The sequence below is a fragment of the Harpia harpyja genome, chromosome 19 (assembly GCF_026419915.1).
Source record: "Harpia harpyja isolate bHarHar1 chromosome 19, bHarHar1 primary haplotype, whole genome shotgun sequence".
Lineage (NCBI taxonomy): Eukaryota > Metazoa > Chordata > Aves > Accipitriformes > Accipitridae > Harpia > Harpia harpyja.
In genome coordinates, this window is record NC_068958.1 from 7,912,989 (window position 1) to 7,937,708 (window position 24,720).

A 24,720-nucleotide genomic window follows, 5' to 3' on the forward strand; every position below is an offset into this window, starting at 1 on the left:
GACTTTGTTGAGCCTAAGCACTGGGTATCTCCATTGAAGGGTTCTCATGGGCATGGTTCACAGTTGGTTTTTAACACAGTCTATGCTTAACTAAAAAGAGAAGATTACAGGTCTTGAAGTTCTTCCCCTAAAGTGCAGTTGCTTGCAAGAAGGGTAAATGTAGTACAGAGATGTGGGCTATGCTTTTAGAGTGAAAGAAGAAATTTTCATGTAGCAGTCCCTCTAGGCAATTTTCTATGGCTAATGCCTTTAAAGAAACTGCAAGGAATCCTGCATTCCACAGTTGGAAGATAATACGATGCTGATTTGCACATTATTGATACTCCTGTAGAAATAACGCAAGTTAAATTGTATGCAGGTGTAAAATCACCTGTCACTGGATGAACCAAGAAAAAGAGCTACAGACTTTATGGAGAAGCCCACCCAAATGGTGCAGATAGAAAATTAAAATAGGGGAGGAGAAAGGGAAAATCTATTTGGTTAGAAGGCAGAGAAGAATAATTCCTTTCAGAATTTTGAGTAGCTTATGAATTTAAGAGACTGTGGAGTTGCAAATCAGTGTGTATTGGAGGGTTTCTGGAGGGCATAATAGTAGAACAAGAGCCTCTTGAGCAGGGGTCCTAGGAGAAGACAACAAGATCCTCTTGAGCAGGGGTCCTAGGAGAAGACAACAAGAGAAGTGCAAGGTCCTGCACATGGGTCAGGGCAATCCCAAGCACAAATACAGGCTGGGCAATGAGTGGATTGAGAGCAGCCCTGAGGAGAAGGACCTGGGGGGGTGTTAGTTGACAAGAAGCTCAACATGACCCAGCAACGTGTGCTTGCAGCTCCCGTATCCTGGGCCACATCAAAAGAAGCATGACCAGCAGGTTGAGGGAGGCGATTCTCCCCCTCTGCTGTGCTCTCGTGAGACCCCACCTGCAGTACTGCATCCAGATTTGGGCCCCCCAACATAAGAAGGACACGGACCTGTTGGTGTGGGTCCAGAGGAGGGCCACAAAGATGGTCAAAGGGCTGGAGCACCTCTCCTGTGAAGACAAGCTGAGAGAGTTGGGGTTGTTCTGCCTGGAGAAGAGAAGGCTCCAGGGAGACCTTATAGCAGCCTTCCAGTACCTAAAAGGGGCCTGCAGGAAAGCTGGGGAGAGACTTTTTATAAGGGCAGGTACTGGTAGGATAGGGGGTAATGGCTTTAAACTGAAAGAGGGTAGATTTAGATTAGGTATAAGGAAGAAGTTCTTTATGGTGAGGGTGGTGAGGCACTGGGAGAGGTTGCCCAGAGAGGTTGTGGATGCCCCATCCCTGGCAGTGTTCAAGGCCAGGTTGGATGGGGCTTTGAGCAACCTGGTCTAGTGGAAGGTGTCCCTGACATGGCAGGGGGGTTGGAACTAGATGATCTTTAGGGTCCCTTCCAACCCAAACCATTCTATGATTCAATGGTGTTAGAGAAAGCTTAGTGCTGAATGGAGTTTATACCCAGGAAAGGACATTGTAATGTGTACCAGTAAGCAAAGTCCTTTTAATTATCAGTGACAGCTGGCATATTGTCTGAAAAATGGGAGCTTACACATCTGAAAATGCTCTTGTCCTTTGACTGTTTATCCCAGCTTTCCCAAACTATAGGTGGGGAAACATTAAGCTGGAAAGGCAAAGCCTTAAATGTCTAAAAAGTGGGACCGTATTAGATGTATTACTCCTAACATTTCTAATTATTTTCCTAAGAGACCTGCATCTTGCTGCCAAATAGTCTAGCTGGTTAAGAAAAGCATGCTATCTTTCATAATAGAGAGCTAAAATGCAACCATGTCTTGTAAAATGAGCATCAAAATCGACATTTATCACCTGAGGGAAGAGTGTATCACGCATATTGCCTTCAGTCTGTAGTGTGAAGAAAGTTAGCAGCAAAGCAATGGAAAAGGGATGCTATCATGAGTGAAATTCAGCAAGAAAGACCTTTTCCTATCGTTGCCAAGTGTTGTTCTTTCTGACCCAGCTAGCAATACTTCCACAGATGTCAGCTGCAAATCTGACATCTTCAGCGAAACACTTGAGGTGGCCTGAAATAGGGACCCTGATGCCCAGGTCTTCCTGAATTGGCTCTAGAAGATTCACTTTGTTCAGAAACTTTCAGGGCCCAGCCATACAATGATGTGTATTCTGCCTTTCATTACAGATAGTGGCAGCATGTTGCAGGTTTGATTGCTGATATAAAGGAGTTGTATATGAGAAAAAGGTACTACGCCTAGTGTGTCATAGCAGTGTAACAAAAGATTGAGTGTATTCAACGATTTCAGTGGCTACAGAGATTTCTTGCATTACAAATGAGAAGACTGTGTAGTGAATAAACATTAAATGCCTTTAAACCAACAGATGGTATCCTATATACTATGAAAAGTCACTGACGACCGAGACAGTTCAATATATCTAACACAATAGTGTTGCATTGAATCACACATTAAAATAAAATGACGTTTGTAGGGTTATAAAGAACATCCAGCGTACTAAGAATTGACTGTAAAGAAGCAGCATAAACAACCGTCTGTCTCTGCATTTCCATCCTGACCTTCAGTTCATTTCCCCTAAAATTTCAGCTGTGCGACTCTTGCCTGCCACTTTTGCTTAATTGCACAAAAATTTTAGAATATGGGGAGCCAAGGTGACACCATGAAACTCTTACTTCCTTACTCAAATTAGGGTCTGAGTCCAGGTCTCTTGCGCTGAATTGTGCTTGTGTTCACACACTCCACCACTGAGAATATTGCAGGCAAAAAATCCTGTGTATGCCCCTTTATTAAGGATAACTGGTTAGCCTGACTCTGGCTGGACAAAATCCAAGTGTGATGGAATTGTTTTTATATCATTTTCGTTGAAGAAGTAATGGCATGTACCCCTAATTATTTTGCCATAATCTGTATGCTAACTAAAACACCAAGGCTGTAAAATCTGGCACCTGTGGTACCTAATAATTTTTTCTGAACTATGGAGAAAGCTATTGCTTTGTTGCTGGGCTATTAAAAGTTTTGTTCATGTACAGCATTTGACACTGATACACAGTGTGTTGAGTATCTGTTGACTTCTGTAATTTCTCGTTAATTTACCATTCTATATTTAAATAGTTTAAGATGGAGGGGGAAAAAGTATAATTCTCAATATCTGTTTTTAATCAGGTATTTCTGCTTTGCAGGAGAATCAATAGGTGCAGAAGTTACTATACTTTATGAATTAGCTCCAAGGTAAGAGTGCAATTCAAACATATGGTTGTTTGATAAATTGATAAGGATGCTCCATGTTTTGTAGCACAACTTCCACTGTTTTGCTTTTTTGGGAGGGCTTTGCTTATGTTGCCTGTTTCATTAATATCCATTTTGTTAATAAAAAATCCATAGAAAACAAACTAAGGCTTTTTTCCACTCTTCTTATCAAACAGCTGAGATACTGAGAGGAAGTGTCATGGAGCATACCAGGATTGTTCCTTTCATGAACAAACAAAACATGTGCCATAATACACTGCTGTGTATGTTCAGATATCCCAATTGCAGCTGCTAGGAGGGATAGTCAGCTACCTTTCTGTTTCTGTGACCTTGGGGGCTGGCTTAGGATCTCTGAAGTACAGTGCTGTGGAAGTTCATTCTCAAAACACCCTTATGCTGAAGGTGAAGAGAGCAGGTGTTGTTATGCTGCATATGTTGGTTTTATGCCAGCCTGCGATTCTTATGTGCTACAGAAATCCTCAGCTACCTGTTCAAGGCAGTTTGAGATCCCCTAACACGAAGGTGACTACCTAGTGCTGGAACGTGAACATTAGGCTGGAGGTCCATTGATTATTCCTGCTGACTTTAGTGAGGTCTGAATTTCAGTCTTGATATGTACCTCTGATGTGTAGTGGTTTGTCATGTTCTGTCGCAGAAATTCACTTGCTTTACTTGTGACCTGTAAATTTGATACCATGCTCTCTGTTCATGCTTCCAAAGAAATAAAATAATTTTTGTATTTTAAAACGTTTTGTTTGGTACAAAAGGGATAATGACAAGAACACCACAAGGTACCAGCAACTGAAGGATGAATCACCTGTACCATCTGCTCTTCATAGCTTGTCTGACTTTGATTTGTCAGAAAAGTCGTCTCTTGGATCACCTGAGCACAGACATGACCTAGAAGGACAGCATGGCACACTGGCACTTCTGCCAAGCAAGTTTCCCCCAGGTAATTTTTTTTTCCCACTGATGATTCACTAGATATTGGGAAAATGTGATAAATAAGACACAAGGGAACTAATTAAGAAATAATGAAGAATGTTTGTCTGCTTCAGCTTTCCAGTATCTTGCATAATCATTGCAATTTCAGTAATAAGGCATACAGAGATGACAACAATTTGAACTACCTCCTGTTTGAAACAAAATTAACTATGATATTTTGTGTCTTTGTTGTTTTAGACTATCATCTTTTACAGTACTCCAGACAGTCTTTAAATAGACAAGTTATAAGGGGAAAATAGACAATTGTCAAGAGATTATTACATTGAAAAAGAGAGATTTTCTAATTTTATAAAAGCCAGTGTTGTGTTTCCTTGAGAATTGTAAGTGCTGCATAATTAATAAGTGGTGTCATGTTTGACCTGGATAGTTTCACTAAGCACAAGTGATGCTTGCAGTAGTTTGTTATAGGCAGTGATGAAAATTTAATAGCTGAGATAGCACGTACTGTTCAGGAGAAAAATATTGCAGAGTAAACCAGGAGTGTATGACATGGATAAACTGACAAATAAGATAGTGACAGTTAGAACAGATAAGTTCCTGAGTAAAGCCGAAACTTACAACCAATGGAAGAAAAATTGTAGAATGGCAAAGCAAGAAGGAAAAGGTATGGTAATGAAACTTGATAGAACAGATTTATTTATTATGGTATGCATTGTGTAAGTCAAAGTCAAATTTATATCTGAGTTGCTCTGGTAAGCTTCCTATTGTTATAAGGAAAAATGTATACTATTGGTGCATCGAGCCTGAATGTGAAGCTGCATTGCAGACCTTTGGATTCATTTCCCAGTACGGGGAATGTTTTAACTAGATAAAATTGTTGTCTACTACAGTTTTGTAGGATGAAGAAATTTAAAGAGCCTTAAAAGTGGACCATTGTTTAAGTTAAAATGTAGACTAGGAGTTTTCACTAAATGCACAGTTTGGGCACTATATGGAAAAAGACTGTTGTGGAGTCAGATATTTAATGTCTGCCACTTTGAACAGCTCTGTATCATTTCTTAATATTAACACATATTAGATTTGACAGGAGTACATAGTGTAAAGGAATACAGTCATTTACTCTAAATAAGAAGTGGTCTCTTGGTTTATTTAGAGTTATTAATGGAGCATCTGCAAGAAATTAGAATCCTGAGACAACGTTTAGAATACTCCATAAAAACTAATGAGAGACTGAGGAAGCAGCTTGAGAGACAAATAACAGACAAGGAACTTGATCAAGGTAAGAATTTATTTTATGACAGATTAAATCCGCCTTTCCTGCTTAAAGCCTGAGGGATCAAATGCTGCTGAAAATGTTTTGTGTGCTTTTTTGAATTAACCCCACCCCTTTACAGTTGGAAAATGATGTGCCTTTCTCTGAGTACTGCTGCATCTTGAGCTCCATCAGCAGACACAGCTTTTCCACGCTGCCTGTGGAGTGGCATAAATACAGATCTAATGTGCCTTTTCCTTGAGTCCATTGCTTGAAGTGTATCCAGTACCGGTGCACAAATCTTTTATGGGATACAGGTACACCACACAGCCTCAAACCTACAGTTGCACATATTGCTAAGAGAACAGGACTACCAGGTAGTTTTATGACATTTGATGATGATGTGGTTCAATGTCATACAGAGAATTGAAAGACCCTTCTAGTTCTGTTATCAGCAAACAGTCTGCTTTTTAATTTTTTTTTTATTTTTGTGCCTTTGGGATATCATTATTGTTGTAATGGTCTTGGATTTTAGGATGTCATTCTCTTTTAATTCTCTGCCATGTCTGGCCAGGGACAGTTGCAGGAGAGGAAGCCCATTTTATCAACATAATTTCAGTGGAGCCTGGGCCCAGTATGAGTACAGGAGGACGTGCTTTGCTCTAAATTACGTTGCTGCTATTGATCCACAGTAGGAATTTTGTGGAATTAGCTTTCCTATACCTGCTCTGTGTATACCTGGGGTGGTCAGTACAGCACCACTGCTAACAGGACTGTTGGAGGAGGTGCCTTCTCTGGGATTTTCTGACTGCTTTAAAGCCAGCTTGTGTTTACATACAGGGACAAAATATCTGTAAGACAGAGCCTAGGCCACGGTGTTCAGCTTGTCATTTGAATTGATTGGTGTGATAAATATGTTCTACACAAAATGACATAGTGAATTTTTAATGAGAAATACCTGACAGAAACTGATGGAAATTTAACATGGAGTTGGTTTTCATTCCAAACTGTAATACAAAGCAGTGGAGGAAAAATACTAAAAATAGATATGCAAATTCAGAGTCACTGCTCTCTGTTGCTAGTGTTCAGCATCTTTGAAAGCCAAGCTCTGTGGTGCGTTTAAAACTTTTCACAAGAAGGTAGCCAGGCTTTCACTAAGGATGCTTTTGTAGCACCTTTTCAAGCACACCACGACACCATACCAGGCATACTTTCCTACACTTTACTGTGTTCTTGCTCTCCTTCCCACATTTCCCCCCAATAGGACAATTGATTAATATGCAGTATTACTCAGACTGGAAGCAGGCAATAAATACATACATGCTTTCCTTTTACTCAGTTTCACTAATATTGACATTAGATTCATTATGTTTTACATCATCCCCATGATCCATTTCTGTTGTTGTTTAAATGGAGACTACCTGCAAATGGCAGTTTGCTTTCAGGAAAAATTTACAGTGATGGAAAGGTGTATAAAAAGCATCCATTTCATTCATGAAGTATTTACACTGCTGGAAAGGCGTACTGTTCTTGTGAAATAACCACACTGAAACACTTCCAACTCTTTTACAGCTTCATAAAGATTCTGGCAAGGGCATCCATTAATGCAGTGAAAGTATATTTTCTTTATAAACTGTCTTATGCCTTCCATCTGTCTTCTTGTTGCCTTAGCGCGTCTACCAATGCATGGAGGAGAAATTTGGAAAAGAAAGGAAAAAAGCAACTACCTGTTAGAACAGCTCCTTTTTGTTACTATGTTCTTTCAGTGCTTCCTGTTTCTGTCTGTTTTGAACATCTCTTTCATGTTATCAGATATGTGTATTCTCTCATCTAGTAATGATGATACTTTTTTCCCAAATAGATGGGCTTTTCTTGACTTTCAGTGTAAAAAAAGTTCCTAAGTGAAGTTGAAGCAGATTTTAGCTTTGGCACATAATAATTCAAAACAATTTTTTTACTTTTAACTTAATACTCTGTATTGGGTTTGCGTGGCAAGGTTTTGGTAGCAGGGGGCTACGGGGGTGGCTTCTGTGACAAGCTGCTAGAAGCTTCCCCTATGTCCGACAGAGCCCCAATGCCAGCTGGCTCCAAGAGGGACCCAAGATTGGCCAAGCCAATCAGCAACGGTGGTAGCACCTCTGGGATAACATATTTAAGAAGGGGAAAAAATTGCTGCGCAACAGCAATTGCAGCAGGAGAGAGGAGTGAGAACATGTGAGAGAAACAACCCTGCAGACCCCCAGGTCAGTGAAGAAGGAGGGGGAGGAGATGCTCCAGGCGCCGGAGCAGAGATTCCCCTGCAGCCCGTGGGGAAGACCATGGTGAGGCAGGCTGTCCCCCTGCAGCCCGGGGAGGTCCACGGTGGAGCAGATCTCCACCTGCAGCTGGTGGAGGACCCCACGCTGGAGCAGGGGGATGCCCGAAGGAGGCTGTGACCCCGTGGGAAGCCCACACTGGAGCAGGCTCCTGGCAGGACCTGTGGCCCTGTGGAGAGAGGAGCCCGCGCTGGAGCAGGTTTGCTGGCAGGACTGGTGACCCCGTGGGGGACCCACGCTGGAGCAGTCTGTGCCTGAAGGACTGCAGCCCAGGGAAGGGACCCCCGCTGGAGCAGTTAGTGAAGAACTGCAGCCCGTGGAAAGGGCCCACATTGGAGAAGTTTGTGGAGGACTGTCTCCTGTGGGAGGGATACCATGCTGGAGCAGGGGAAGAGTGTTATATTTTCTCTCCCCTGTCCAGCTTAGTAGGGAGAGTGACAGAGTGGCTTTGGTGGGCACCTGGCATCCAGCCAGGGTCAACCCACCACATATCCTCAGTTTGTTTTCCTTTAAAAAACAAAACCAAGTTGTAACATACTTAATTGTTGCTGAGAACCTGTTAAATTCATGTGATATTGAGTTGTTTGTTCAACCAAAGTTAATGCATAGAATTATTCTTGTCCGATAAATATCATATGGATGTATATATACACATCTGCCCACTATTTTTGCCATGCTATTTTTAATATTTAGATTCTCTAAGTATTTAAATGCCTCTAGGCTTCTAGTATTCTATAAATGACTCAAGTGCTGGTAATGACTACATCGTTACTGTAGAGCTGAGGTTTGCAGTGCAAGTAGAACTAAAATAATTGCTTCAATCATTTCAAATGTTAGGCTTCAAAATAAAATCAAAGGTTTAATTTTGAGTTTCCTAGGTTTCAAATGTTATTAATGGCAGTTAACTTTAAAAGGGGGTTTTGTTTGCTTTTTTTAACCCATAAGTAACTAATGTATCTACTCAGACTTACCTTCAGCTTTAGTATGCCTTTATTTTGCTTTACCTGGGAATGAATATTTCCTTCCTCTTTGCTGTGATTTTCAATAGTGCCTGTCTTTCAGTCAGTGTTTCCTTTGAAACCTTCAAGGTACACTTCCTTAGCACTCATTTTTTAGCACAAAACATAATGAAAACTCAAGTGTATTGCAATTGTAGGCCCTGATGCTCCACTTTACTCTGGTTAGGTGGAACTTTGCATCTATGGAGAGCGTAATTGATGTCAGCAGGGCTCTGCACAGAAGTAGTAGTCTCAGTAGTGGGTCAAATTGCAGGATTGTGGCCTTATTACCACTGGCTCTACATTATCCCTTATTATGTAAGATAGCTAATAGTTATATTCTAAAGCCTTTCAGTAGAACTGTGATAGTGTAACTTTTCAAATAGGATGAAGCTGGGTGATGGGCAATAAATTAAATTAGAATCAAGATGAGACCATCAAGCCTTGCCACTTCAAGTTGAATTGCTTTGTTAAAATCTGAAAGGAAAAAGCCTTTTGAGTTCACATAGCTACCTCAACTCTTTAACATATAGATAGTAAAATGCCATTAGTGGCAGGCTTCTAGAGCCTTTGAGTCTTTCAGTAACGACAAGAGGTGCATATCATGGCACACTACATCCCAGTTAGGTAGTTGGTAAAAGCTTCAATTGGGATTACAATAAAACGAGATTACTCAGAGGAAGTGCAGCACATCAAATTGAATTGAACTGCCAGAGCTGAAAGGCATCCTCTTCATACATTCAGCTAATTTTTTTGCCAGCTGGTTATTTCTCTATTAACCAAATAGTTGACACTTATGTAGTTATCTCAAGCTTTAAAGCGTAGGAGATACTGGGATAACCAATCAAGTGAAAAATACTTTTAATAGTAATGTTAATTCCGGTGGGTCCTGAGGTGCTTTACTCACTATAAGCAGGTTATAAAGGGCAATAACAATTACTTGACTTGCATTTCAGAGGCAGCCACCTTGAGAGTGGAATGTGGCACTTTTCAGACTGTACTGTAACATTAGACATTGCTGTGGGATGAGTAGCATAAATACAGTACATTATGAGGATTACCTAGGCTGGAATTTCACTGACTAGATACACGATTTAACACTTATATTCATACAACTAGCGCAGTAGGATCCTCAGAGTAGGATTCATCACCCTTAAGTTTCTAAAAGTTGGACATCCAAATCTGTGCCAGGTACCCAGAGTTTCTCATGGAGGCACTGGAGAGAAGTACATCTCTTCAGAGGACAGGGCATCTCATCTGCAGAAACGTGTGCAGAGGATACATTGGATGAGTCACTCTCTGGAGATGCCTGTTTCGCCCCATGACTATTGATGGTTGATCAACACTGGTTCAGTTGTCTAAATTTGAGATACACAAAAATTTAAGAGGGATGAATCTTCATCCTTGTGATCATAAATGGGTTCTCGGTTTGTAATCAGAGGCAAAGACAGTGATTCCAGCCTTATGCTCTAGACTGGCACGGTAACAAATCTATTATCAGACTATTTATGTTTCCTGCATTAACCACTGTGGATTAGTTGGTAGAATCTAGTGGTCTTCCGCAATGGTGTCATTAACTACAACAGATTATGAACAGAGCAAGACTGAAATATATGGTAAACCTTCCTACAGTTTGCATCATTTTCAAAGAATAGCAATGTCACAAAATACTCCTGCATTTTGTCCCGTTGGAATATTAGCTGATAGGTAAAGACTGCCAGGGATAATTTGCAATTTTGGTAATGGTTGCCCAGCAATGAGAGGTACTTGTGATGCAGGGGTTTGGATTACTTGGCATTAACCTGAACTGCCTTTTAGTCTGTAGGGATAACCTTCAAAATATATAGGGGAGAAATATCTTTCATAACATGTTTTTCTGCAATTTTTTTGAATTGTTCTTGTCTAGAAAGTTTAATCTTTAATGACCTAGAGATGACTCATAAATCATCTTTTATGTATATATTTATAGGTTCTGCAAACATTTTTATCCATGGCTCAGAGCAGCATAATTCCCTGACTTCTGAAATACATTTCCTGAGGAAGCAAAATCAAGTTCTGAATGCAATGCTAGCAAAAGGATCCAGAGGTAAAAATGTAAAACTGTGCTTTACAGGAGTAGACTGCAACTCATTCCAGATCAGAAAACAATAAAATATTAACAGTCCATTCATTAAACTGACTTAACCATTCTTCCCACCCCTGAAATTCTATGCTCAACCATAAGCATTCAAACTGGGGTTAATAATAATAAAGGAGTAGCAGTAATGCTCCTTCTTTCTGTTTATTTGTAGCATTTTCCATTTGATAGTTACTTTCATTTCTCCGTTCTTCTTTTTGCATTCCTTCCTTTTTATACATTCTTTTTCCTCTTCCCCCTGTGCCTTTTGTTACCATTTTCTTGCTCCTTTTTCCCCATGCTTCCATACTGAAGCCCCCATAAGAAAAAAAAAAAAAAAGGAAAAGAAAAAAAGCCCTAGAATAGTGTTATTGCTGAAAACGAAACCATGCAGTACAGAAGAGTTTCAAAGGGGAGCAAACTAATTACACTTAGGTTCTGAAATCTGCTACAGAGGCTTGACTGGATAGGCCAAGTCATCTTCTTTTTTGAAACACTTCAGAAGAGAACAGAACTGAGGGAATCCATTTGGAAGTATTTGTAATCTCTTGAGATTAATTTTAAACTTTTGTCATTCTCACAGCTGTGAAAAGAGAATGTTAAAGTCTTCCCTCTTCTTTTCCCCAAGAAAACCAACATCTCGCCAACTAGGTCTTAAAAGCAGCTTAAGCCACAATTAGGTTATAAGTCTCCATATTTTCAGACTGTGTAAAAGCACTGGTGCTTCTTCCAGAGTCATGTATTCTCTCATCTGTTCTGGTGCATCTTTGGCCTATCAGTTTGTTCAAGTTCTACTTTTTTAATTAATATATTCACACTTTTGTTTGTTTCCACTGTTGACAGTATGATCTGATAATATCAGGGTTTCTTTTTTACAAGAACCCCCATGAATAGAGCATTGTCGCCCTTGTGTTTTAAAATAATGTTGGTATCTCTGGAGTTTGTGAGCTTGTTTTCCTTTTAATCCCGGATGCACCAGAGAAGGAGAAGCCTCTTGGATACCTCCTGCATGTTTTGGTCTCAGGTGCTTTATGTGTCTAGTCTTAGCTTAGCCTTCAGTAGTAAAAGGGTGGTGCTGGACATTTTTAACAGCACGTGGGGACTACCATTTTCATCTGCTTTCAACAAGACTACTGGAGATGAGGGAATGATTTTCTAGATGTTGGGAGATGGAACGATTCCTCCCTGCTGTTTCTTTGCCAAGATTGCCTCCTCCTTTTCCAATACTGAACGCAGGGTCACAAAAAACTTGGGGTCCCCATAAGCCTCTCTGATTGCAGCTGTCTCAAAATGGTCAGTTGACCCTATCAGCAATTCTTTGTCCCAGAACCAGTTTGGGGAAATAGCTTGTGCCAAGGAAAGAAGGACTGATATGATACATTTGGCAGATGAATAGGGCTGGGAAGAAGACAGAGGGATTTCTGTGAGATAAAGAGGAACATGGGTGCAACATGCCCTGGAACAATCCCACTGAGTTCTTTTCTTCCTAAAGAGAAGTCAAATCCATTATTTTGTGAGGATTGGCAAAATTCACGTGCCTGCTTTGGGATCCTGCTGCCGCTCGTTGTTGAATACTATCCTTCTGACCAAATTCCAAGAGGTGTTGGGGGAATTTGGCATATAAGGCTGTACATAGGTTTTTACTGGGACTTTGTAAGTCCTGGGGGTTAAATGTTCCACGTTACAGAAAATGCACCTAGCAAAAGTCATTAGAAAATTGAAATGCTGAAATCCTGAAACTCACAAGAGCAGCTGTTATTTTCTGACAGTCTCTGAAAAAGCTGGTTTTGTTAAAAAGCATAGCTTTAGTGGGTTGTGGGGATTGCAAATACCTTGTGTGTTTTCTTCTTTCAGATAAACAGAAGGAAAATGAAAAGTTAAGAGAATCTCTTTCTAAAAAGAATGCAATCATTGAGCATCTTCATGAGGATTATGAATGCATCAAGAAAGAAAATGAAAGGTTGCAAAAACAAATTGGCCAAAAGGAAGATGAAACCAGATATCTGACATGTCAAATTTACAGCAGTCGTAATGAATTAAACAGGTATTGATTCTGTCCACATTTAGACATTCATTTAGAGAAGAAAACTGTCAATGTGACAAGCATGCGTTTAGCCATAGCCATTAACATTAATGAGGTGCATAGATATATTCAAAAGGCAAGGGAAAAACTGTAAAGGAAAAGGGAATGGATTTTAGACTTTGAAACAAAATATAAGAATTTAACTTTTAACTTAGCTGTTTATTGGGACTTAACAGGTTGCAAACAGAAATTAATGTAAAGCAACGTCAGCTCTCTGAGAATGAGAAGTTACTGCAGTCACTTAGAACGGAGATCAAGGTTTATGAAAAGTTGGAAGAAGCAAGAAGGAAGAGGACAGGTATAAATGCACAATTGTTTCTACACCCGTAGCCCTTGCAACCCTTCCCTCCCTGAATATGATCTTGTCAAAGGACAGTAGGGCTATGTCACTATTTCTTTGTTTCTACTTGTCTGCTATGCAAAGTAGAACTGACAACTTGATGATAAAATGCTACTTTTTACTTAGTAAGGAGTATAACTGCGAGGTTGAGATGTATGATATGTTCTGACTACGCACACCCGAGTTTCCTTTATCTTTTTAGCTAAGCTAAAACCAAATATTGAAGATTCAGTTGTTCAGGCTGGATAAGCTTCATGGGAGCTTAGATATTTACTTGTCATCTAAATACATGCTGCTGCATTCTCACAGGTAGTGCTTACTCAGGTAGCTTGTGCTTTCTCTTCTCTGAATATGAGGGTAGTGTCTTCTCCCTAGGGCTGGGGAGAAGTGCTGGCACTGCTTTCTGAATGAGATGTTTAATAATTTCCTGTCTGCTTGTCTGTCACTAAAGGTGAGGGGTAGGAATGAGACTTAATGAGTTCTTCCCACCCCTTTTAAGGAATCTATACCACCACATAGTTGTTGGTATGGTTAGGTAAAAAAGTGGAATGCTGTTCATTGCTGCATACCCGTTTCGGGATCCAGCAAATTTCCCATTGGAAGTTCTTGTAAAAGTTGATTCCCCCCCCCCCCCCGCCCCTTCCTGCTCCTTTGAGTAATATGCCCTGCCGTCGCTGTATTTCATGCCTATCTGCAGCAGAAGAGCCCTCTTGGCATAAGGCTTTAAGCCAAAAGTGGCTCAGGGATGGAAGTAAGTCTCCCTGCAGAACTGGTAATGTAGTTAGAGAGTAGCAGCACCCTCGTCATGCAGTTGAGCCCCTTCCCACTGTCTGGAGAACAGTTTGATTTCAGCATGAAAGAATACATGGAATTGTTTGTGTATTGACCTCCTTCTATGAAGAGACGAACACAGCCCTTGCTTTTTTCAGGTTCAGATTTGTTCCTCTGGTTGCCAGGTGATCACTATTTTCTTTTTTCTTCTGTGTATAAAATTAAACTCCCAATTCTACTCCATCCCTCCTCCGCACTCCAAGATTACCCATTCGTTTTTCTTTCCCTAGACTGTGCATTAATGCACTTCAAATTTTGTAAATCCTCTTCATTCTCTTTTTATATTTTTTTCCTTTTGGCATAAGACTTATTGGCTTTTATGGACAAAGTGAAAAATAATTTTCAGCTCTTTAAATCTTTCGAGGGTAGAAGCAATTAAGACATGCTTTTTTGTCAAACCATTATCTTAATGCTGTTTGTAGTTAATTCTTAATATTGAGGATAACGCTGGCTGTAATTTACTTGCTCAGCATTCTGATAATGGCTAATGTTATTTTAATTGTTAAAGATGTTAAGTGTTTCTTTTGAAATTGTCTCAGATCCCAGATGTGATGCATCAGAAGAATTCCGAAAAGATCAGAATAATCCACTTGACTTACATGAACTATTGACTGAAATACAGAGTTTGCGAGTGCAGCTTGAAAGAACCATAGAGACAAACAAGTCTTTGCATGAAAAATTAGAGGAACAGCTTTCAAAAGAAAAGAGAGAGGACGTGGGATCAGTGTCAGCTGTAAATATCAACTATCTTTTCAAACAAGAATCTCAGCATTACGCAGGAATGAATGGTACTGTGCCATACATGCTTCTGTTATACTGTAGAACCTGTGCCTTGTTCTTTAAAGATGCTCTTAAAGCCTTATACAGCATCAACTGTACATTTGGGAGCTGCCTATCAGCCTTTCAGCTCCCTTTCCTGTTAGAGCTATTAGTGCACGGGGAGGTGAAATGCATACTGCACTGTCTTACAGCCTCTAACTGTCACTTCCTTTTCATTCAAGAAAAGCATTTGCAGACAGTCTCTGGGATGGAAAGATGCCTACATTAAATTGCCATAAATTTTGCTTACCTGGGGGTTCTTTTTTTTTAATGCAGAGCTCTATAGCGTTTGCTAAGGGTGAGTATGTATTACTCAAGATTTATCAATAAGTGCACTAAATGGTCTTTGTATAAATCAGTTGTCCCCTTTTTGCCCTTGAAGAATGTCTTACCTTTATTTCAATCACTGTTAAGTGATACTGTTCTAGCAAATCAGGGAAGATACAGTGTTTACACTCAGGGTTAGATTATTGTCCCAATATGGAGGTACATGGGATACAGAGGGCACAAGAATGTTCTTCCTTGCTGCTAAAGTACTCTGCATAGTAACAGCTTTCCATACTTCCAGCATAAAGCCACCTCTCCTACTGCCTGTACAGGTATACATTGTGTTATGGGAACCAATAATAATGGGGCTTTTTGGGTCCATACACTTCACCCAAACATGCCTACCTAAATCTTATGCACCACACAGAGCAAGCAGCCCCAGCCAGAGGATTAGTATGAGAGCTCGTGAGACACAACAGGGTTTTTTACCACCTTACTTCTTTTGTGGGTCCATCATGTCCGATCAGAATTGTACTTCAGAGGAAATAGATAATGAGCATAACTCTGCGCAACCCTGCACAAGTAAGAAAGATGCTGAATGTAGCAAGTAATGTTTATGGGTTGCTACCATTCTCTGTACACTTTATACTTGAACACTAAATTACAGTCATGTGCTCCACATGGGGATGGTTCCTTAGGGCCAGTCATGACCAGGTAGGTGCGAAACAGCTTTGTGGGGAGCCTATATCACCAGTGTCCCCAGGTTGCATTAGTTCCCAGTTAGTTTCTAGATAGAATCCTAGATGTTGCTTTTGACCTGCATCAGGTAGAGTAGATGGGAGCTGGAAAAGCTTGTTATTTCTTTAAGAAAATGGTAAATAGTGTTATAATAGCTTTGATATGGACCAGAAAGACTCCTTGGAATGTCAACAGCTGAATTTGTTAGCTTTTTAGATGTACTGTGATTGGTCTTTACTCGTAGGTACGTAGGGAATTTGGAAGGTCTGAAAAGGGGGGATATAGATACAATCTTTAGTATGGTATAGCCTTGGAGAGTGTCATACTTTTTGTGGAGTTAATGGGAAGCTTGCATTTGTTGATTAAAATATCTTTATCAGGATATATTTTAGATTTTCTGACCACGACTTGATTTTGGGAGTTATCTAGAACTTTGGATAGATGGTAAAAAGATAAACGTAGGTAAATACTGGTAGATACATGGCATGGTACTAGGAAATTAGCTGTGTTTCCCTGCTTCCTGAATCCAAGTTTAGCATCAGCAAAAAAGAAAAAGGAACAGGAGTAGGGCTAGGAAGTTTTTTTTAATGCATGTTAACTTCTACTGATATACTCTTCCTTGTCCCATTTTTATGTATAGAAGATCTTTGCAAATGCCCTGCTGCCAGCAGAAACACTTGTGAGCTGCAGAAGCATGGACATTGCATTTCGCTAGCGAAAACAGGTACATCCAAAAGTATTTTAAATGTGCATGTTGTCTGTATCCCAGACTTGCTGTTTAAGACAAGTCTAGTGTCAATTAGTTCTGCATGTAAGGATAAAAAAAATTAAACTGTTTTTCTGTCCCAGGTACGCACTCTGCCTCTAAAGACAGTTTAGACAGTAATTCGCACTGCAGTAGCACTTCGTCTTCCAGTATGGCATGTACCCCTCGTCTTGTGCCTGGACATCGTATGTGGGCAGACAAAAACGGGCGCCACGTTCTTGGCTTGATTGAGGATTATAATGCTCTACGGAAACAGATTTCAGAAGGGCAACAGGTCTTAGCAGAAATGGAGATTTCTTTAAGAGAGGTCACTGGTACGAAACTGCAGGAGCCTGGAATAAAGGTAAACAGTGAAAGCTGTTAAAGGATGGTGAATTTTACCTAGAGGTGCAAAATGTATAGGTTACAAAAGCAAAGAACTAGGTTAATGGTGCAGCAGGCACCATTAACAGAATAACTCTGTCAGGACACCTCAACCTTGACAGTACAAGTCTCATCTAGGTGCAGGCACCTGTCTGTGATTCTGGGTTAATGAGGCTATGGATAAATTAGTTAATTCTGGTCCTTTAACAAGCAGTCTCACTTTTACTTGCAATGGGGTGAAACTACTTCCTTTTACTATGGAAATAGGTGATTGTTACACTGGAAACAATAAATAGCCAAACAAAACCAACAACAAAACCCAGATAAAACTCTAAAATGCTTTAGAAAGGGCTTAAACTAGGGGTATGTATCAGTAACCTAGGGATAAAAATAATTTGGGAGATTTTCTTGTAATGAAGGCTTGGTATAAACCCAGGAAATATGAGACAGTTAAAAGAAATCTGATATACAGCTGATAAAGTTCCCCACTTACTTGTATTCAGCCCTTTAGTAATACCAAGTGATAATTGTACATTAATGATTGATGTATGCTAATGAGGGTTCTTTCATATTAGGGAAGCTTTTTAATATTTTTCCACTTTCTGGTATCAGTTGAACACTTTAGCAATATCAGTAGTTAGTCTAGAAACTTGAATATCTCATTATTGATCAAATATTGTCTTCTAAGACATAGTGTATCATCCTTTCTGCATCAAGTACGACACAGTGATATCAAGTCATGGTGCTCTTGCTGTAGTCTTAAATGTAATAATTCTTAAACCAATAAAATGTTTGCTTTGTATTGAATAATGTCAATCCTTTTCCTCTAGAATCAGGAGAACTACTAGTGTTTACTTACGCTAATGTTTTCTTATTTAATATTGTTAATGTCTGGATACACTTAACGATAGCATATTTGGGGTAGATTGAATAAGACAAATCTACCTACAAGCTTCAACCAAAGGGAAGGAACAATCTGTACATGTCCGTGGCAGCTAATAAGGAACTGAGAAACTTAAACCACAACAGGAAAGGCTTGGATCAGGCATTTCTAGAACATGCCCGTGGTAAAAATAACAAAACACTGAATGGAGGGTGCTCAGAGACACTGTTACTGGAGGCCCTTTTAAGAACCAATTACGTGAATGTTTGAAAAATTACATGTAATGCTTTCCTGCCTTGGAGTGGGAAAGCAAAGTAGGTGAGTAAGGAAGGTCCTTTTCACCCCTATGATTTTATGATAATATAAATGTTGTAAAAAACATGCTTACTGCTCTTCAAAAACCAGAAGGTCTTAACTGCTTGGATAAATTAATGCGACTTATTTTTCTAGTTATAATTAGTAAAGCTATTGAAGATGCAGTCTTCAACAATTCCAAAATTCTTTTTGTGGTATCGTATGTGTGCTCACACAGTAAAATGATGTCTGAATGACACTTAAGACTCTCTGAAGTATCATATATTTTCAAATGACCTAGTTAAGATACTGATTAAGACTGAAAAAGTAATCTCTCTGTAAGTTTTTAACTTGTTTTGTTGGTGTAAAGATAAAAGCAGTAAGTTTCACAATTTGCAGTTTCCCATCAAGCTTTACATCACTGAAGTTTCAGACTACTTAGCAAATGGGATATTTTATGTGACAGAAGGATTCTGGTTAGATAACAATGCTAAATAAGTATTCAAATGATATGCTGCATGGGGCAGGAACTGTGAATGCTTTTCTTTCATTACCCTTCCCCCTTCTGTATCACCATTGCTTTGGTAATTCATTTGCTCCCCTTGCATTCTTTCCCTCCTTTATTTCACATTTATGCAATTTCTTCAATTTGGTTTTCTCATCTGTCAGCAGAGGAAAACATTTTATGTGTGTCCTGATAGTTATTTTAGCATTAAATGGAACAGTTTAAAGGGTCTGCTAAGGAAGAAACGTCTATATTGCTTAAATTGATGTCTGTAATCATTTGACTTTCAAATAACATGACATGAAATACAAATGGAGAAAGAAGAGAGTTGCCAACTATTACAACGTGGCATAGCAAATCTAGTAAATATAATCTATTATTAATCATGGTTATTGATTAGGATAAATCCCCTCCCTCCCTGAAATTCTCAGATAATGCATAATTCAGCAGTCCTCGTAAACTAACAAATTAGCTTTTGTGGCACACAATAGCTGTGTACATCATCATAAATATGAAATCATACCAACTGGATTTAAACCATTAATTAAGATTACATTTTCATAATGTTTTAAGCATAAAATGTAACATGTCTCTAATCCTATGATACAGGTACCAGACCAGGCATCACTGCATAGCTTTTCCACAAATATTCACACAGTACAGCAGATTTTAGAAGAGGCTGCACGTTTACTGAAGCTTCTCTGGAGAGTTTCCCTTCCACTGAAAGCTGTGCATGGTACTACTCATGGCACTCAGGTACTATTATGTTTCATTTTGCGTTTTTTGGGTTGGGTTTTTTGGTGGGTTTTTTTCAGCTGTTGTAACGTGTTGGGGAAAATGCATCAGTTAGGAACATGTCATTTGGGAAAATCTTTTGAAAATCATGAACCCAGGATGCCCAGTCTCTGGACACATGGATTTAGTCAGCTCTCATCACTGAAGGCTAAGGCTGAATGTGTGCTGGCTTTCTAGCTTGATCATATTGTATACTGAGGTGGTTTTTTACAAATACTTTATATTAAAGATGTAATCTGTAACCCTGTTACATGATATTCAGGAAACCTAGGCAGGTGGTGAATGTTCCATTTCAACAAGAAAAGGTTTGGACTCCCTGTTACAGAACCAAATTCAATTGGATTATGTATATACTAGTAACAACAGAAACTTCAGCAACTTTGATGTAATCTGAACTACATTTTCCTTTTACGTTTTTGATGTCTAAGCTGTAAAATAGGATGCTTTTTTAAAAGTGTGACAAAACCCCGAGACAAGTTTTATAACGTTTTAACTAAAAAGGATTGCGCTATGCAAATGAATGAAAGTAAACTGAATGAGGAATGAATTATCTATACTGTCATAATACCACCACTCAGTAATGAAACTGTTTCAAACTCTGGCTTTAAAATAAATCTAAAGTATTTTCACTGAGGTTTTTGTATGTGTTTCTTAAGGGAAGCAGGATATTGCTGAAAAAAAACTCCCAAACTTTAGGAGAGTAAACATTTTATATATAATTTTAATAACATTTTTTGATGTTATTTTCTAGCATCCTGAAATGTGTAAAATCACAAAAGCAGTAAGAATGAACTGTGCTGTCTAATATATTCACTGATGTTTCAGCTCCATATTGGGGATGTCTTGACAAGTGTGTATACTTCCACTTTTATCCTCATGTGTATAACCAATATAGAGAGCTGTATGTTGGCCTGGATTGCAGTATCTGAACATATCTTATACACGCAGCTTTCAGTATGTGGGTGATGCATCTAATGCTTTACTGTCAGACTGATCTAAACCTTCTTGATCTGGATCAATCACTTCTGAAAATCTGACCTTAATGTGTGTGGGATCTGACTTCCCAGGACTGCACCTAATTAGAGCCTAATAGAATCTTTTCTAGAGTTTCTTATCCAACATCCTGAGATCTTAAGGATATTAGATCGTTTCTGATGTCTTAAATGCAGTATATGAAAGAATGTCTCTTGAAGCTTGATTCTAAAAGATACTGAGCATTCACTGCCTTCTCTTCAGCCCCACAGGAGTTGTGAGTAATCAGTTCTTCTGAAGAGCTAAATGCTAGGGGTGAATTCCAGAAGATGATACTGTTTAACAAGTGGCACAACAAGAAAAAAAAAATGTACAAGCTTAAGTTTGCATGAGGATCCAGATCAGTGATACTGGCAGACTATGTCAGGGCTACTCATAGTGCTGTTTTACAACATACTAACCATAACTTGGTTGGAATGGGTGGTGAAAACTGAACCTTAAATAATGATACTGTCAAATAATTTTGCAATAAAACCGTTCTGGTCATTTGTACAATGCCTTTTAGCCCTTTGATAAAGGCAGCATCAGCTATTAACAGAACACTGGAGAAGGAAGCTGGAAGTTCAGAACCTGGCAGACAGGGTGCTTGCTGATCCCATAGCACTGGCCTTCCTTGTATTTTCTAGCTGGGGGGGGTGGAAGAAGAGAGGAATGGAAGTTTAAAACCAAAAATAGGCACTTTTCTCAGACTAGCAGAAAAATTAATTGCACTAAAAGCCAGCAAAGAATTGTAGTTGTCTCTTGGCAGATGTCATAGAATCAGATGTCACTGGGGATGTGAATGTGGAAGGACAGGCTCAGTGACGTTTATACTCCTTTAAGTTGTTCATACTCTAAGGAAGCTTGAGGGCTCTTGTACGAAAGTATTTAGCAATTCACAATGTACAAAGTACTTGTATATAATACCTTAATATAATATTTTCTTCTTTTAATTTAGGATGAAGGAATGAAAGCAGAAATACTTAGATTACATAAGAAACTGTCGGAGCAAGAGAAGAAGTTACATAGCACAGTGAAACGCTTGCATTCCACAAACCAGCTGAAGGAAAATATGGAGAAAGTCATCATTGACCAGTGTAAGTGTATGCTTTATTACTGGTTCTTATTTTATTTTTGTAGTCTGTGGCTACCTCTAAAATTGGAGAAACAACAAAATGAATATAGGCATGTATATTTTTTTCTTAAAAAAAAAAAAAAATCTATCCTTACCTTCTCTTAAGAGGTGGGACTAAATGACTCATTAGTGTATGCTGGAATGGCACTTGTGTTATCAGTAATTCATCTAGACTGTAAAATGTTACATATCATACAATGTTATGAAAATGGCCATAATACTGTAAGTTACTCAAGTCATTTAAATGCAATGTAGAGGAATAAATGCTATTTTGCTCCATAGCCTGTAATTTTTATATCTAAGGTACATGTATCTTCTGCCTGCAGATGATTATTTTTTTTTAAGCATTTATAGGCTGGTTTTTGGTCACTTGCTTCAGAATTGTTGTATTAAAAGATGTACAAGTTACTTATATTAAATCCAAAATCGTGTTTTCTTCAGGTTTTAAAGTTAAATAGCTCAGTTTAGGGTTGTCATATAAAAATCAAAGCTATTCTGTCTGTCCTAATAATATCCCTGGGGCAGATTTACTGGTTTAGTTCGGTCAGTTCCTAGTTCCAGTGACATCTCAGACATACTGGATAATTTCAGTAGGGCTGAGCAGAGTATAAATCAACAGAGATTTTACCCTTGGGGCCAAAACGTTATGCCCACAGCCATTCCACCCACCCATACTTTCAAAAATGAAAAACCAGTACGTCTACCCCTTATTTTGCTCACTCCTTTTCAGGGCATTCAACCTCATCTGAACTAGGTCCTGATAAAACGAAGCCTGCATTTTCTGAAATCTCCTTCATGCAAAGTACTGCCTGGCTAGCAGCAGCTTTGCTGTTAGTGTCACGTCCTCTAAATTCTCTTCATGTACTGAATTGAATATTTTTGATTTAGAAAAATCTAGTTTGCCAGGTGAAATGAATTTACTAGCAGAGTTCTTTATGAGCAGAGAGCACTCTGCTACACAGAAAGACCTAGATATGATTTTCTGTAAGTTTCATTGATTATGGGAATTACGGATGTCAAGTTACCTTTGCCTTAAAGAGCAATTTCAGAAATGTTTCTAAATTGCATCCGTACACAAATTCCTGACCAAGCGTGCAACAAAACTGGTGGATCATATGAAGCTGCTGGATTTTGTTAGGATGCTTACACTTGTTTTTGATACTTCTTCCTTTCTCCTTTTGCTAGTAAGAAAGCAAAGGCATTGCAGTAGGTGACCTCGCCCGCCTTCATTCTCCAAACATCCTGTTAGCTGGCCACTCCACTGAGGATATTCAGGTTCCCTCTGTTATTTAGTTGAGCATTCCTAAATATATTTAGAGGCAGAGACTGGAACATTCTTGTGGCTCAGAGTCTTCTATGTGCTTTCTCTGGCAAGCGAACTCATTGCTTATAAACCTCATCTGAACCTCTGAACATGTAACAATGCAGTGCCAAATTGCAGTAATCTGCCAAGGGTATAATTATCTCATGACAGCTATACCCTTGGAGTTGTTGGGTTCTTATTATTGTAATGAAAAATCTTTATTATGGCTAAATTGTTTATTTTTGAGGCTGGAATATTAAATTGGTACTTGTGAATGGTATTTTTCAGCAGTTATGGAGCTGACAGAGATTAGAGAATCACATATTTAACCTGACATTTCTAAGTACCAGTTTTGTTTAGAAGCATCCCCTCCTCCGTTCACAGGTCTCATGCTGTCCCCACAGAGGCAAACTAGCTGGATGAATAGAGAAAACTTGGAACCCTTCAGAGCAAGCCACTGACATGATTTCCCCTAAGCATATATAGGTTGCTTTGTCCTTGAACTGCTGGAGGAGCTGGCTGACTTCTTTTGCCATCTGTCCTCTTCCCAGCCCATCGTCCCCCACAAGCTCTCCACTGCACAATTTTTCTCCCCCTTCTGCTAACTGCCCCCCACTTCCCCCCAGCCCAAGTAGGCTACCTAGTAGATCAAATTGTAGTTAGTGCATGCACCATCTCCCCTTAAAATTAACAGAAAGTCTTCCTTTGATGACTTAGGTCAAGGCAACCAGGTCGTCAGTATTGCAGGGGGCTGTTCATACCTGTCATGTTAAACATAGTGATGAGCTATGTGTGTTTTCACATGTATTGTTCTTGTTATGACAGAAAAACTTTAAAAACACTTCCCTGATGGTTTGATCTGAAAAGCAGATTATGTGCTACACAAGAACATAGGGCCAGGGGTGGGAAGTGGCATTCTAGTGCTGGCGCTGCTGTGGTCCTGAGCGAACACTTCTGCTCGTCCCTGACTCTCTCTGCTGGTACAGCGTTGCCCCTTAATCTTGGGTGGTTGCAGATGGAGGTTTGTGTATCAGCCTGAGCTGCTGAACAGGGCTCAGGGGGGGAGTAACAGTTCTGGATTTTGGTAAGTAAGAAAGTTGAAGTGGTGGTGGTGGGGTCTGTATGATTGCCTGGTCGCTGCCTGTCTTGTAGATGTGAGATCATACATTATTTAGTATGTGGTCATAAGACTTGAATACAGGGACTATAGAAAGACTGTGCAGTATTCTTTTTAATCTCCTCTTTCTTTTCAGTGGTTTTAACTCATGATGTCTTGAAGAAGGCTAGAGGAAACCTGGAAGTAAGTAAAATTTTTGCTTGCATTTAATTCCTTGGTCTATATTCATTAGAAATATGCACTGCTGTATCAGTAGTATTTTGCAGAATTAGTCCGATTTGCTTTAGGTTTGCTACCTAACCAAGTCTGGGTGACAGGGGTTTAGTATGATAAATATTCTGTAATGTTTGATGTTTGAATTAGAGTTTTATGACTGACCATGTAAACAGCTAAACCCTTTCCTTTCTGATGCTTTCCCTAGATTAATATTCATGTGTTGTCATCTTCCAGTAGTTTATTTTTAGCAGATCACAGTCCAATAACCTGTCTACTGAGTAAGTTCACAAAAGGCACCCTTATTTAAAGCTTGTGTATGTGTTAATAACTGGTGGTGCTTTTTGTTTAAATATAGACCTAACAGGCAAAGCTTTTGCAAA

The 24,720-nt window shown here is 39.3% G+C and overlaps 1 protein-coding gene across 5 annotated transcripts in view; it reads left to right on the forward strand.

The window, feature by feature from the left end:
• CDK5RAP2 (CDK5 regulatory subunit associated protein 2) overlaps positions 1 to 24,720 on the forward strand; it is an 84,903-nt gene that overhangs the window by 59,050 nt on the left and 1,133 nt on the right. For all 5 annotated transcript variants that reach the window (XM_052814561.1, XM_052814559.1, XM_052814560.1 and 2 more), the window contains 12 exons: positions 3,182 to 3,230; positions 4,016 to 4,200; positions 5,347 to 5,472; positions 10,728 to 10,844; positions 12,729 to 12,918; positions 13,134 to 13,255; positions 14,668 to 14,916; positions 16,593 to 16,676; positions 16,802 to 17,061; positions 19,373 to 19,519; positions 21,528 to 21,666; positions 24,261 to 24,307. In XM_052814561.1, the coding sequence (XP_052670521.1) occupies positions 3,182 to 3,230; positions 4,016 to 4,200; positions 5,347 to 5,472; positions 10,728 to 10,844; positions 12,729 to 12,918; positions 13,134 to 13,255; positions 14,668 to 14,916; positions 16,593 to 16,676; positions 16,802 to 17,061; positions 19,373 to 19,519; positions 21,528 to 21,666; positions 24,261 to 24,307 (1,715 nt within the window). The remainder of the gene's footprint in view (positions 1 to 3,181; positions 3,231 to 4,015; positions 4,201 to 5,346; positions 5,473 to 10,727; positions 10,845 to 12,728; positions 12,919 to 13,133; positions 13,256 to 14,667; positions 14,917 to 16,592; positions 16,677 to 16,801; positions 17,062 to 19,372; positions 19,520 to 21,527; positions 21,667 to 24,260; positions 24,308 to 24,720) is intronic.